We start from the raw sequence: 13,539 nt of genomic DNA, 5'->3' as shown, positions 1-13,539 counted from the left end.
ATCGCCTTAGACGGGAGTCTCGTGATATTAACGCATGAGTTGTGAAAAATAACCTCCACGTCACCATTGTATTAATCCAATAATCATCATCATCATAACAGTCATCATAGCAAATAATAATAGGAACTATCGCTGTTATTATATCTATATAGATATAGATATAGCTATATCTATATCTATCGATCAAAGATATTGCAAACCCCCATCTTTCCCAACCGCCAACGCAAACTTCCTAACAAAATTCATCCTAAACTTTCCGGCTATATTATTCACTAACACACACATTCAAATACGTTCAAAAAAGGGTTATTGAATATATGTATATATGTCTCCATATATTCATATTTTTGACGGTGATTTCTGTAAGTATTATCATTCATTATCATTCATTATCATTATAATTATAAATCAAATTTTAGGGTTTTTTTTATGCATTGTAGTTCGTATTTATAGGGTTTCCTTGCGCAATTTATGAGATTATAAATTAATCCGGTTAACTTTCGCATTTATTACGAAAGATTTCTGATAACTTCCGTATTTATAGCATTGTTGAAATTAATTTAATTAGTCTTCACATTTTAGGAATTTAATTTTATTAGTGTGATATATATTTGCAGGGTGAATTGGACATATTGATAGCTGATTGATGTCGAATTTGGGCCAATGCATCTCTAACATCGTTGCGTGATTCGATTTCACGATACATGAAATAGTGTTCACCAGTTGTTGATTTTATCTAATGGTTTTTGTTGACTGGTCAATGTGGTCGAGTATAGTCGGTGGTCAACAATCGTCTCTTTATAGCTGGACGATATTCAGTGCCAGCATTTGTGTACTTGTTGCTCTTTTTCTTTCGACGTATCTAATATTCGAGCATTTAGCTGCTTACAATCAGCCCGAGGTTCGATATTGCATATGCAAATACTTGTTGCATCTAGTAATAACGGCGTAGTATTATGCAAGTTATGTTAAGGTTATTGTTTTGTTTGTTTCTTGTTTCAGGAGCAGAAGTTTTTGATTGGTCTGGTTCTCATGGTTCCCGTTTATGCATTGGAATCGGTATGATGATCTCATGGTTTATTTATGTATATGTATGCATATCAGTTTGTGTAATATGTATGTGTTGTGTTGCTGAAGGAATTAAATTTAAATTTTTAGTTGTGGTGGTGTATGCTGTTTAATCAACATTAAAATAACAAAGTAAAGAGTGATAAAAGCAACATATATATTACTTGTCTTGCTAATGTGAATGTTTGTATATGTATTCGTATAGACATATAAGTATATATAACGTCTGTTTCTATATGCGTTGAGTTGTTAAAGGAAAATCAAAAGTCTAGGTGCTTGGGTATGCTTAAGGTAACACAATAAAGGATGAAATGCAACCACAGTTATCTTCCTAACATTGCATCCCGGTAATGAGTAATATTTTTTGTTCTGTATGATCGACTACCATAACTTCAGTATCGGAAGTAATAAAATGGCCAGAAGATTAATTTTCTTAGGGAATGATTTTTTCTGACACAGTAGAAAGAGGTTTCTATATTCCCTTGACATATCAATTTGTTTCTTTTTCAGATATATTTAAGATGTAAAGATAATTAGGTCCATTGTATACGGTGATAAACATGGTTGTTAAAATATAATAGATGATCTATGAACTACCCTGTGCTTGTCCCTTAATTGTTATTGACGATTACACGTATACTTTGTAATACTTGGGATTGTACTTGCAAATTGATATCGGTCGGTGTAGTCGTTTTTGTTTGTTTTTAAATGATTCTCTAATTAACCAGTCGCGTTCAATGATATTGTCTAACTATTACTTTCCAAATCATACAGTTTTTGTCACTATTGGATGCAGATGCTGCATTCAACTATGAAATAATCAGGGACTGGTATGAAGCTTTCGCTTTGTATTGCTTTGCGAGATATTTGATAGCGTGTTTAGGTATGTTCTTGGAAGTTCCTTGTGATTTTTATTTGTGTCCCTAAAAAGATGTTCGACAATGGGGGTCATCCCCAATTCGTTTACTATTTTGCATTATATATAGAACTTTTTTTTTTGTCTCTTCTTTCAAATCTGTGAAATGCATTGTAGAGATTATGCTTCATTTGTTATGTCAGACTAGATTATTCTGGTGTGGTGTATCTACACGTCATGCTAAATATAGACATCTACAATTATCGTTGGGAGTATTATTTTAATGTCAGTTGCTTATGATGTAAAATTACACATTTTCAGAAATGTTCACCACATCACTTAGATAAATAGTATATTAGAAGTCAACATACTGAGAAAAAGGAACTCAAACAATTAGTATATGTAAAATTAATCTTTAGTTGATTCTTTTTCCTTTCTGTTTGTTACTTTTTTAAATAAAAAGGTACATTAGCTATATAGTATGTATATAAAGTTCCCGAATCTGAACAGCTAACTGTCATAGGGTTAATGTATATAATGATAAAAGAACGAATAACTTTTGGGCCTCTCATGATATCTGTTCGGCTCTCTTTGGATTTCATGGTTTCCATCTTACCTCGTTTTCATTCTTGCTGTATTTGTGTAGATGTGGAATTTTTAGGTCAGGGCTTAATTTTATTTGGGCATTTGACGAACGTCAAATTATTATTTTGCTGAAAAGGAAATGAGTCAAAAATTGGGTTGAACAAGTCGAAAATTGCTTAAAGTGTGTTTTTGATTCATTAAACCTTGCTATGTATTTTATTCAAAATATAAGATTTATCTTATTTGTAATCTTAATTGACTATTGTCTATAAGTAGTTCATTGTTTGGACAAAATGTTTATCCAGTCAACTTAGTCCGAACCATTTCGTCTCATACAGAAAAGCACACGTTCCATTGTTGCCAGTGTTGTAAAAGTTGGCCTAGTCGGTCGACTAGTTCTCTACTACTCAGATTTGGGGAATAGGCGGACCCCACTAGGCCATTTTGCGACCTCTACATCATCATGGAATCCTTTATATTTCTCATGATCCTTTTTTAGCGTAAATTGTCATCTTTTATGGATTTTTCGTTACCTTGTTTTAACAAAAACTATGGTGATTTTAGGTGGAGAGGATAGTACTATCGAGTACATGGAAAGTAAAAGCCTTATCAGCCACAGCATTCCTCTTATCGAAGAATCATATACATATGGAATTGTAGAACACCCTTTCCCGCTCAGTTGCTGCCTTAGTGACTGGTATCTTGGTCCTGACTTCTATCAGGCAGTAAAATTTGGCATCGTGCAATATGTATGTAGTCATGTATATGTCATTAATGATAATTATAATATGTATATGTATAATTATTGTGTTGATGATTGATTCATATCTTATTTTGTTTCCAGATGACACTAAAACTGATCTGTGCACCGTTAGCAATGTTCTTTCAGTTTCTTGGTGTTTATGGAGAAGGAAAGTTCGAGTGGGGATATGCGTAAGATACTTGTATACTCGACTATTAATTATCATCTTTAGGTTTTTACTAAATGATTTGGATACTCGTGAATTAGTAAACATCAACTATTATGATTCTATTTAGTGGATAGGAAGTTTACTTCATTTTTTACGTTCGCGGGTCATTGGATTTGCATTCTACAACTAATTATTTGTTTCAATAGGTTTTTAGTATTTCCATACATATATATTCTGCTTAATCTCATTTATGGTTCCAATAATATGTTTCGTAATCGTAGGAGCTGCAACAAACCTGATTATGTTAGGGTTAACTTTTTATCTCACTTGACAAAACATCTCTCTCTCTCTCTCTCTCTCTCTCTCTCTCTCTCTCTCTCTCTCTCTCTCTCTATTTTTATTGTTTTGGTTGTTTCGTCTGTCATTTCCAAAAATAATCAGATTCGTCAAACACTTAAACATCTATCTGATTATGACAACTTTGAAAGACAAAATAAGCATTGTCTTCGACAGCCTGTTTTATTTGAACTAATTATGTCATCATATACTGAATGTCATATGATTACTACTAAAACTAATCATAAGAATTGTAATAGTTCTATGTTGTATATCGGGCTGAAATCTGATGCCTAAGAAACATGACTCAATTTTTCCAATCTTGTGACGCTAAAGCTTAATGGTGCAAACATAGTTGTGTTTCTAGCTTTCAGCTTGCGCAACTGATTGAGGTTCTGACTTGTATATTTTTAATGACTTGAGTGCTACTTGTTTACAGCTACCCATACTTGGCGGTTGTTCTTAACTTCAGTCAGAGCTGGGCCTTGTATTGCCTTGTGCAGTTTTATTCTGTAACCAGGGATAAGCTGGCGCCAATCAAACCTTTGCCTAAGTTCTTGACTTTTAAGTCAATAGTATTTCTGACATGGTGGCAAGGTGTTGGTGTTGCAATACTTTTTTCTATGGGAGCACTTAAAGGATCTTTGGCCCAGGAGCTAAAAACACGTATACAAGATTATATAATTTGTATTGAGGTGCGTTTTCATTTTCGGTTTGCTGATTGTTATTCATTGCGTCTTATCTGTGACAGTTGAACATGGCATTGACAGCAGTAATGCTATTTCACACTGCTCCTTAAATGGGATGACTAAAAGGGCTTTTGTTACTCGTGTAAACTTATATGTTCCTTTCTTAAAGTTTTGTAACTCTACTCAACATGTATCAGATGGGTGTTGCTGCAGTAGTTCACTTGTATGTTTTCCCAGCAGTACCGTACAAACGTGGAGAGCGATGTGTACGTGATGTTTCTGTGATGACAGATTATGCTTCATTAGGTGCACCACCTGATCCAGAAGAGGTACGAGACTGTGAAAAAACCCCTCGAGTATGCCTTGGTCACCTTGATGAGAGACCACCCCGTCCCAAGTTGCATCAGAGTGTTCGTGATGTAGTCTTTGGAAGTGGTGAAATTGTGAGTTCTTTAAACTTTTTCCCTTTTGTTACTGATACGGATGACAAAATAGGCGAGTTTGGTAAAGAGCAAAAATAGGTTGGAATGGGTTGACCTCGGTTAGGACGTGTATATCTTAGACTCGTATTCCACGGGTAAACTGAACGAAGAAAAATCTTATAATACAATTTTTTTCATAGAATCATATTTGAGGGTTTAATGCAGAGGTGAGAAAATGGGAGGGTCTGGCGAGTTTGGTAACGTTTAAAAAACTAAAAAGATGTTCAGGTCAAAGTTCATAGTTTTTTGTTATGGGAATCAAAATGGGTCCGGTTGGGCTGGCCTGGATAGTTTTTGTCTAAATTTTTTTTATTTTAATTTTAATAGTAGTTATAATTAGATATTAAATACTCATATATTGTTACCAGTTAGGTTTTTTCAGCTAGTTATTTGAGTAATGTGATTTAGGAGGTTTACAGGTTAAAGATAAACTTCGGTCTGCATTTTATTAAGCTAGTGGTTTCAGCATATCAGTTATGGATTAATATAGCCGAATTGTGCTGTTCAATAACTAGATTGATCACAATTAGCATATCTACCTCTATGCATACAGCATAAATGCATAATTGAACACTTTGAGCTACATTCAATCCACTTGACCCATTTCCTTATAACTAATGTTCTTTTATACTTTACCCGTTTGACCTGTTAGATAAATGCAACCCAAAATGACCTAAAGTTTGTGGGTCAAAATTGCCACCATCAGTTGCTGCTATAAATCCCTTTTGGTTCTACAGAGTAATATGTTAGCCTCTTACATTTATTGCAGATCGTTGATGACATGAAGTTCACAGTTTCCCATGCTGTAGAACCAGTAGAAAGGGGAATAGCAAAAATAAATAGAACTTTTCACGAGATATCGGAGAACGTGAAACGACACGAGGAGAGAAGAAAAGGCCCGAAAGATGACAGTCAGCTAATACCATTGAACTCCTGGACCAACGAATTTCCTAAAGTTGACGATGTAGAAACTGGCAGTTTCAGTGACAGCAATCTGACCAATGGGAGGCGGCCACGTCACCAATCTAAGCCCCCCATCTATAAACCTATAAACAGATAGTTCCTTAACATTCTTAACATGTATGACATCTAAAATTGATGCCTAACTTATTATCATCAACAATTTAGAGGTGGCAAAGTGGGCGGGTTGGGGAGTAACAGGTCACTATAAGAAAATCTTAGTTTATTCTATCCACCAAGATAAAAAATTTCATTGACTGTTGAACAACTATTTATTAACCTATTTTTAGTTTAGATAAAACAATACCCAAATCACCCCATGTAGAATGAAATGGGTTGAGAATGTCACCTCTAGTTTGTTAATACCTATGAACAGTTACCATGATCTAACATCATTCGTTTATTTTACAGGTCGATTAACATCTTTACTGGAAACCACTGTAAAAGTATATCTAGAACACTATCAAGCAAATTGGAAACTACAGACATCATTGAAGGCTTTACGATAACAAATATTGGGTATATCGTTGCAGCTAGTTATAAGATAGAGGTAGTTCTACTGCTAACCACTGGTCTTGATGTTTGTACTGGCTAACTGAGCAACTGCAACTGCAAATTATTCTCTTGTATAATGAGACTGTATATATCTAGTAGAAATTAGCTAAATATCTTCATTTTAAAGCTTAGATATGTTATAGGGATGCAACCCATAAAGAGTAGATATACGGGTAAACGAATAAAGTTTCTTCTGCTTAAGCTACCGGGGAAGGGGACAGTGACGGACCCAGAAATTTTTTTCACCGGGGGCGAATTTTTTTTTTTTTTTTAAAATGTAGGGATTTTTTTAGGCAAACACATGGAGGTTTTGGGGCAAAATATACAGTTTTTAAGCAAAATTTGAAGATTTTTTTGGCAAAATACGAAGGTTTTGGTGCAAAATATGAATGTTTTGGGACAAAATATGAAGGGTTTGGGGCAAAAAAAATTTCCACCGGGGGCAAAATCGAAAAATCAAAAAAATTTGCACTAAAAATTGCAAATCCACTGGTGGCGGGCGCCCCCTCTGCTCCTACATAGGTTCGCCCATGGAAGGGGAGGATTTTTGCTCAAATGTATGCGGCCCAATCAAGTTATCAAGTGGCCCTGTAAGATATAGGTGTACTGCTAGGGTAAGGTTTGAACTTGTGACCAGTAAGGTTTGAACTTGTGACCTTTTGTGGTAGTGTTATGATCACAACTACTAGGCTATTTTGTTGGGACAAATAGATATTATTTACGGGATTACGAGGGTGTGTTAGGTTTACATACCAAATGAATGAAGTTAGTACTCATTTAAATCCAATTTAAAAATTATTACATAATTTTGTTTAATTTTTCCACATAATCTTGTCAATCTAATTACACGATTAAAATCGTTTTGAACTTCCTTTCCAATATGTGGGACATCATAAACAATTACTCCTTGATGCTGATTTATTTTTATTCGGTCTAATCTTGACCATTCGCAATGACCGTGATGGCGGGAGGTTATGCCCTTCATGACGTCACAATGGGGCGTTCTAGACTGTGCACTATGGAGGCGTCAGTTGTGCAAATACACTGTTTTCTAAGTTGACACTTTTTTATACCTTGAATAGTTTAAGAATTAGGATAGTGTCAGACCTGATGAGTGAAATTTCAGGTACCAAGATGCATTAAAAAATAAAATCATTTGGATTAAAATTAGAGATATTGCATCTATTTTGACAGTTACTTGAAAATTTGAATATAATAAGATGCACTATCAAAATTAGCTTCTTTTTTCAATTCTTATTTTACTTCTTTTTTTCCTCGTCAGATACTATTATTCGAGGAAACATTAGTAATAGGAATCAAACTCTAAACTACGATACAAAAAGCACAAAAAAAGTCCGCAACAAAATATCAATATTTAATGTTATCCATGGCAGGGGATAATTTTTTCATTGGTAAGTAACTTGCAATTTTGTATACCACAAATAATATTATCTTATGACCTTATCCAATCATACAACTGTAGATATTATCATATGGCGTGGTATCATTAAGGGACTTTCTATTTCTATAGCTAAAACCATTATTTATGCATAGTAACTGAATTATTCACATTTCTTATATTTCAAAAAATTATGGTCCAATTTCTTCTGCTTTGATTAGCTAATACGAAATTCCTTAGTTTGATAGTAGTCATATTCCATCCGTCTCAAAGATATTTTTAACTACGTAGTAATATTTTATGTTGAATGTAAGATATATTTAATGGTAAATGTTAGTTTTGTCTTTATATGTAAAGTTTGATTGAATTATTACGAAATAAAAGACCGAGAATAATAGTTAAAGGGTAAAATGAATAATTCAATAATATTTAGTAGTTATGTTTTACAAGTAGAAATACAAATAATAAATTAGACTTTTTTTTTTTTATACAGGAAAGAGTATTAAAAACTAAAGAAGTTTCTTTGTTCAGAGTATTTTTAATTATTAAATGTAGCCATATTAAAAACGAAGATGATTTTCCATATTCGAACCTAAGTTTACAAATCTTGATAAAAACGAACTAGATGATTGTAAGTTTTGTACAATTTTTTTGTCAAACCATTTGACATTTCAACAATAAAACTTGATATATAGATAGGTTCAACAAATTTCTCAATTGTAAAAACAAAGATTTTCGTTTGCTTCCATAAAAAAGCTAAATCTTATAAATCCAAGAATGGAACAGTACAAAGGTTCAGATGTAGACAAATACAGATGTTTCATGAGTGGAGAAGGTGAGAAGAACACCACATGGAAGCATGGCTCACCCCCTAATTTTGATGCAGCCAATAAACTCTTTGAAGAAGGCAGAACCAAGGTTTAATTTTTTTATACTAAAATTTTCGAGTGATTTTGTTTTTGTATCTTGATGGGCTAGGAAATAATATTTAAATGATTTTCTTTGAGGCTCATAAGTATTATCAACTTCACATTAAAGATAAGACTGTATAGAAAGGCTTTCATTACAATGTCAATGTTTATCAATAAAAGGTGGACTAAATGTTAAAAATTCTATCTATTCCAAACAAATGAATTGAACAAACTCATAATAATGTTTTTGTAGAAACTTAAATTCACTATTATTGGATTGAAGTATATAGTACCTGATCTTATTGAGTATGTGTTAGCTTTCAACTCATGTTTTTGTACATACTTTGGATGGTAAGATCTGGCCTGAAGGTTCCTTGGAAGAGCAAGTTCAAACTCTTGTGAAAACATGGGAAATGGAGATGTTCCACAAAGTGAATCCTCAAGATATTAAAGCTGTCGATGTTACGAAACTAACTGTTTCTGTTAACGGTAAACTCAATTAAATTTGTTACCGGACTCTTATTTATATTAGTTAGGCCGATTGTACCTGCGTTAGTGATAAGGCTTGGCCTCTTATATATTCTCTATATTATATTTACTTGAATTTGTATTCAATATGCATTTCCTACGAAATATGTGTACTCTGGTTATGATCAGGTGGTTTCATTAATGATGGACCGTCAGTGGCTCCTAACTGCCGTTCAAAAAATATAAAAATAAAATATAGCCTTTATGTTCTGACGCAAATATTTCCCTCGTCTTTCGTGCGTTAAAAGTACAAATAATACAAAGAAGCTACAAGAAACATGAACCTTTTGTTTTTTGTAGGCAGGAAACCTTTGACGCCGCAAGAAGTGGCTAAGATGGGGGGAGGCTACAATATGTTTCTTCAAACATCGTATCCAGAGCAACTACGATTGTATAATCCAAGTGAGGAAACTGCGGATACAGCTCTAGAGATCTTCACAACCACATTTCCTCGCGGTTTTGTATTAGAGGTTCTCGAGGTTTACAGTGGCCCACCAGTGATTGCGTACAAGTTCAGGCATTGGGGTTACATGGATGGTCCGTTCAAAGGTTACCAACCTACGAATGAAATAGTTGAAATGTTTGGCGTCTCCGTTCTCAAGGTGAAGACTACTACTCTAATTTAACTAATGTATTTATTTATAGACAACCATCGTAAAATAGCCTATTGGTCGGGGTCTTGATATTATCACAACAGATTTGAGGTTCATATACCTCACTAAAAACATATGTTGCAGACTTGCAGTGCTAGGGAAAAGATCAGAACAATTTTGAATAAATTCAGTTAGGCTGCGTACATCTGAGTAAAATCACTCGCGTGAAGTTTCACGGCCAGCCTATTGTATATAAAACGATGGTTCACCATGAAATTTTTCTCTCACATGTTTTATCATAAGCCTTATATTTTAGTATAACCAACTTCTGTATATATAATTATGTATAGCATGTGGTAACAGTTTGTAAGTAATCAGTTAAAGTCACATACACATTTTCTCATTCAAAACAATGATACTAACTAAAGGGTTAATGATCTTGTTTCTTACTAAGGATATATTCCCTTAGCAGACACTTAATGTTTCAAATATTTTTATTTTCAGTTGGATGAGCAGTACAAGATCGTGAAAATTGAGTTTTTTTACGATAAAGGGGAGCTACTTGCAGGTTTGATCAAGGGTGGAAGAGTGACCACCACCGGTGATTCCACCATCGATTTGGGGTCTTCAAGATGTCCATTAGCTTAAAGGATGCGACATGGTTTCATTCGATAACCAAATTAAACATGGGTTATTTTATATGATATGATATGATGATTAATGTAAGATTCGAACATACAAGGTTATCTTTTGTATCACTTTCTTAATCAATAAGTTATGTTAATAGTTATTTGTATAAGTAATAAATTTGGAAGGACATAAATCAAAATGTCATTTTCTCGAACGAGCTTATAATGTGCCATGAAAAGAAAAAACGCCCTTACAAATCGCAAGAGCCATTCACAAATTGCAAGTCGTCTCTTGTGATTTGGGAGTTATTAGATCGAGACAAAATACCTTGCACATCAAGTCAAAATTTGGTTGAGTTATTTTGTCGAAAACTTAGTGTGCATAGTATTTTTTCTCGATTCTAGCAACACGCAAATTGTAAGAGCCGACTTGCTAATGGTTTTGTGATTTGCTAGTTGAAAAATCGAAATAAAAAAACTCAAGTTGAGGCATTTCGTCAAACACTTGGTGTGTGTAGTGTGTATGAACTAACACGAAATGTATGCGCAAGCATGAATTGTGTGTGCAAATACAATTTCACTGACCCCTTGTGCGCTTACCAATCGCTGAACTCGCACATCATACCTAGACTCGCACGAATCGTCTACGTACGCCTGCATCATGAGCGAAGGCATAGCTTGCACAATGTTTAGGACTCGCACATCATGAAAGGGACTAGCACATCATTTGGGCTATGACATTTGGCTCGCAACACTAACTCGCAATTGGAAGTCGTCTCTTGCTATTTTGAGGGGGAAAAAAAAAAAAAAAAAATCCACCTTTTAGGTTATCGTTGAAAAAAATAACTAATTTAGTTAATCTCCCTGTTTTGAATGTGTCATGCTATACATGTGTCAATTTTTCTCCACTATGGTCATCACTAGAAACTTTTGAAGAATTTGCTTTTAATATCGACAAAGCTACTTAGAAACAATCGGCAAGAGTTCATTGAATACGTTAATTGTTCATGTTATCTCAATAAATTCTTTCAACTAAAAGAATTCCATTTAAACATCTCATTGCTTAGTAAATGAATATGCTAATGAAGGTTACAAATTGAAGGAGAAACTTATTGTTTTCGGATTGGTTAATAGTTTAACCGTGGTACATAATTTTCGAAAGTATGCCCATTGTTGGTGATTTTAGTGTTATCAACAATCATTTTAGTTAATTGAGATTTACTATAAAGCAAAGGCTTATCGAATTAAGCTCATTGACGAGTTTGGAGAGTGCGGAGTGCACGCTCGTTCGAGTTAATTCAATAAGGTCTTGGAAATTACATCTTTTGATGAAAGGTAACCATGAATGGTTACATCATTTCATGAAGAGGGATGTTATTTTCTAAAAGGTTTAAACGAAGAGTTGCATCTTTTCGTTGAAAGGTTGCATATTTACATTGAAGGATTACATCCTTTCGTCGCACCTTTTCACCTCTTATATATAGAGGAATTTGCTTTCATTCTAACCAACAGAAAACACACACATATGCTCTAACAATTTGATCAGTGATTTCGTTGCCAAAAACACTGATTGCGTTCTTGTCTTATCCCTGTAAAGATTTCGTGCAACCAAGGCAATCGTAGGGTCGAAATACTTTATAGATGTAAGACCCGAATATTTATTTTGTATACTTGTGTACTTATGACATTCGAGAACGTGCTTTGTTGAATATTGTTATGTAATTAAAAAGGTAAAAGAATCTGAAACTGGCTACTTACGCGCCGCGCGGGTCTGGGGCGCGCCGCGCCAAATCACGCAGACAGCCCTCTTCTTCTTTTTAATTGTTTTAAATGAAGGGAAATTGGGTAATTTCACTTGGGGCCGGATTTGTGAGCCATATTAGCTGGTTTGGATCAGTTTTGGATCATTTTCACATCCATTCATCACTCTCAAACTATTTTAGAGAGAGAGAGAGAGATTCTAGAGAGAGATTTAGGGTTTTGGTGAAGAAGGAGGCCGAATTGATCAAAAGCTCGAGTTCTAAAGTTGTTCCTTTCGTTCCTAGCTACGTTGTGGTGGCATTGGTAAGCTCAAACTCCGAATTTCATCTATTTGATTTGATATTCAAGTTAAGGTTTGAGTTAGTTTGATGAAAAACCCTCTTAGATGATGAAATGGGTTTAGTGATGCTAGTAATTGGGTTTATTGTTAATTGTTGGTGGATTTTGGGTTGGTGAACTAATTGGCCATGTTTAGGACTTGAAATTGAGTTTAATCACTTAAGTTAGTGATTATGGAAGTATTGAAACCCATTTAAGGTTATTTGGTTGACTAATTGTGACTTTGGGTCAAATTAGGGTTTGGTGGTGATTATGACCCATTTGGCGATTTAATGAGGTTTATAAACTTGAAATGGATTAAGTTGAAGTATAAAACCAAGTTAAATGTGTTTTGGTGTTAAAACTTGTAAATGGTGAGATTTTGACTTAATGGGTCAAAACTAGGGTTTTAGTGTCAAAATGGGTATGACGCGTGTTTAACACTTGAGTTCGGGTTTAATTGGCGTATTAGGACCATTCTCACTTGTATTAGTGATTATTGGTTAGTTTTGGGCACGGTTTGTGCTTGGAAGTGCATTTGGGTTGAAATTGCACTAAGTGACGAATTGGGTTGATTTGTAAATCCACTCTAAGTGTATTGTTGTAATTGTGATAATGGAATAGGTACTTTCCATTGGCGAGTTGCGGATTACTTGGAAGCATTCTTCAAGACTTCAAGGTGAGTGATAATATCCTATGTGCATATGTATGTGTAGGATGGGTGCGGGTCGGGTGAAGTGATTCTCGGCTATAGAGCTCACTTCACATATAGATGGATTTGATGGACTTTTGTATGAGTCCAATTGGCACGGTTGTGCGTTTTGCTTGACCATCTTTGGTGAAGTACGCGTTCGCGTGTACATTATCACACGTGGTTGTGATGTGGTTGATATAACCCCAATGGCGAAGGGTATAATATTGAGAAGTGAATCGCGTGTGTATTCGGATTCACGATGAC

General features: G+C 34.5%; 2 protein-coding genes across 2 annotated transcripts; both read left to right on the top strand.

The window, feature by feature from the left end:
• Positions 1-267: 267 nt before the first annotated feature.
• On the top strand, positions 268-6,606 carry LOC139873577 (protein LAZ1 homolog 1). Its single transcript, XM_071861512.1, has 10 exons — positions 268-362; positions 618-901; positions 1,003-1,059; positions 1,843-1,951; positions 3,074-3,258; positions 3,354-3,442; positions 4,196-4,451; positions 4,643-4,888; positions 5,697-6,007; positions 6,299-6,606. The coding sequence occupies exons 2-9, from the start codon at positions 740-742 to the stop codon at positions 5,985-5,987; spliced, it is 1,395 nt and encodes a 464-aa protein (XP_071717613.1). The 5' UTR covers positions 268-362; positions 618-739; the 3' UTR covers positions 5,988-6,007; positions 6,299-6,606.
• A 1,761-nt stretch (positions 6,607-8,367) lies between these two features.
• LOC139873578 (pathogen-related protein-like) lies at positions 8,368-10,663 on the top strand. The gene is made up of 4 exons (XM_071861513.1): positions 8,368-8,759; positions 9,109-9,241; positions 9,581-9,882; positions 10,378-10,663. Exons 1-4 carry the CDS (start codon positions 8,619-8,621, stop codon positions 10,519-10,521), a joined length of 720 nt encoding a protein of 239 aa, XP_071717614.1. The 5' UTR covers positions 8,368-8,618; the 3' UTR covers positions 10,522-10,663.
• Positions 10,664-13,539: the final 2,876 nt, after the last annotated feature.

The sequence above is a fragment of the Rutidosis leptorrhynchoides genome, chromosome 10 (assembly GCF_046630445.1).
Source record: "Rutidosis leptorrhynchoides isolate AG116_Rl617_1_P2 chromosome 10, CSIRO_AGI_Rlap_v1, whole genome shotgun sequence".
NCBI classification, from domain to species: domain Eukaryota; kingdom Viridiplantae; phylum Streptophyta; class Magnoliopsida; order Asterales; family Asteraceae; genus Rutidosis; species Rutidosis leptorrhynchoides.
Note: the sequence above shows the minus strand (reverse complement) of the source record. Positions and strands in the feature narration are given on the sequence as shown.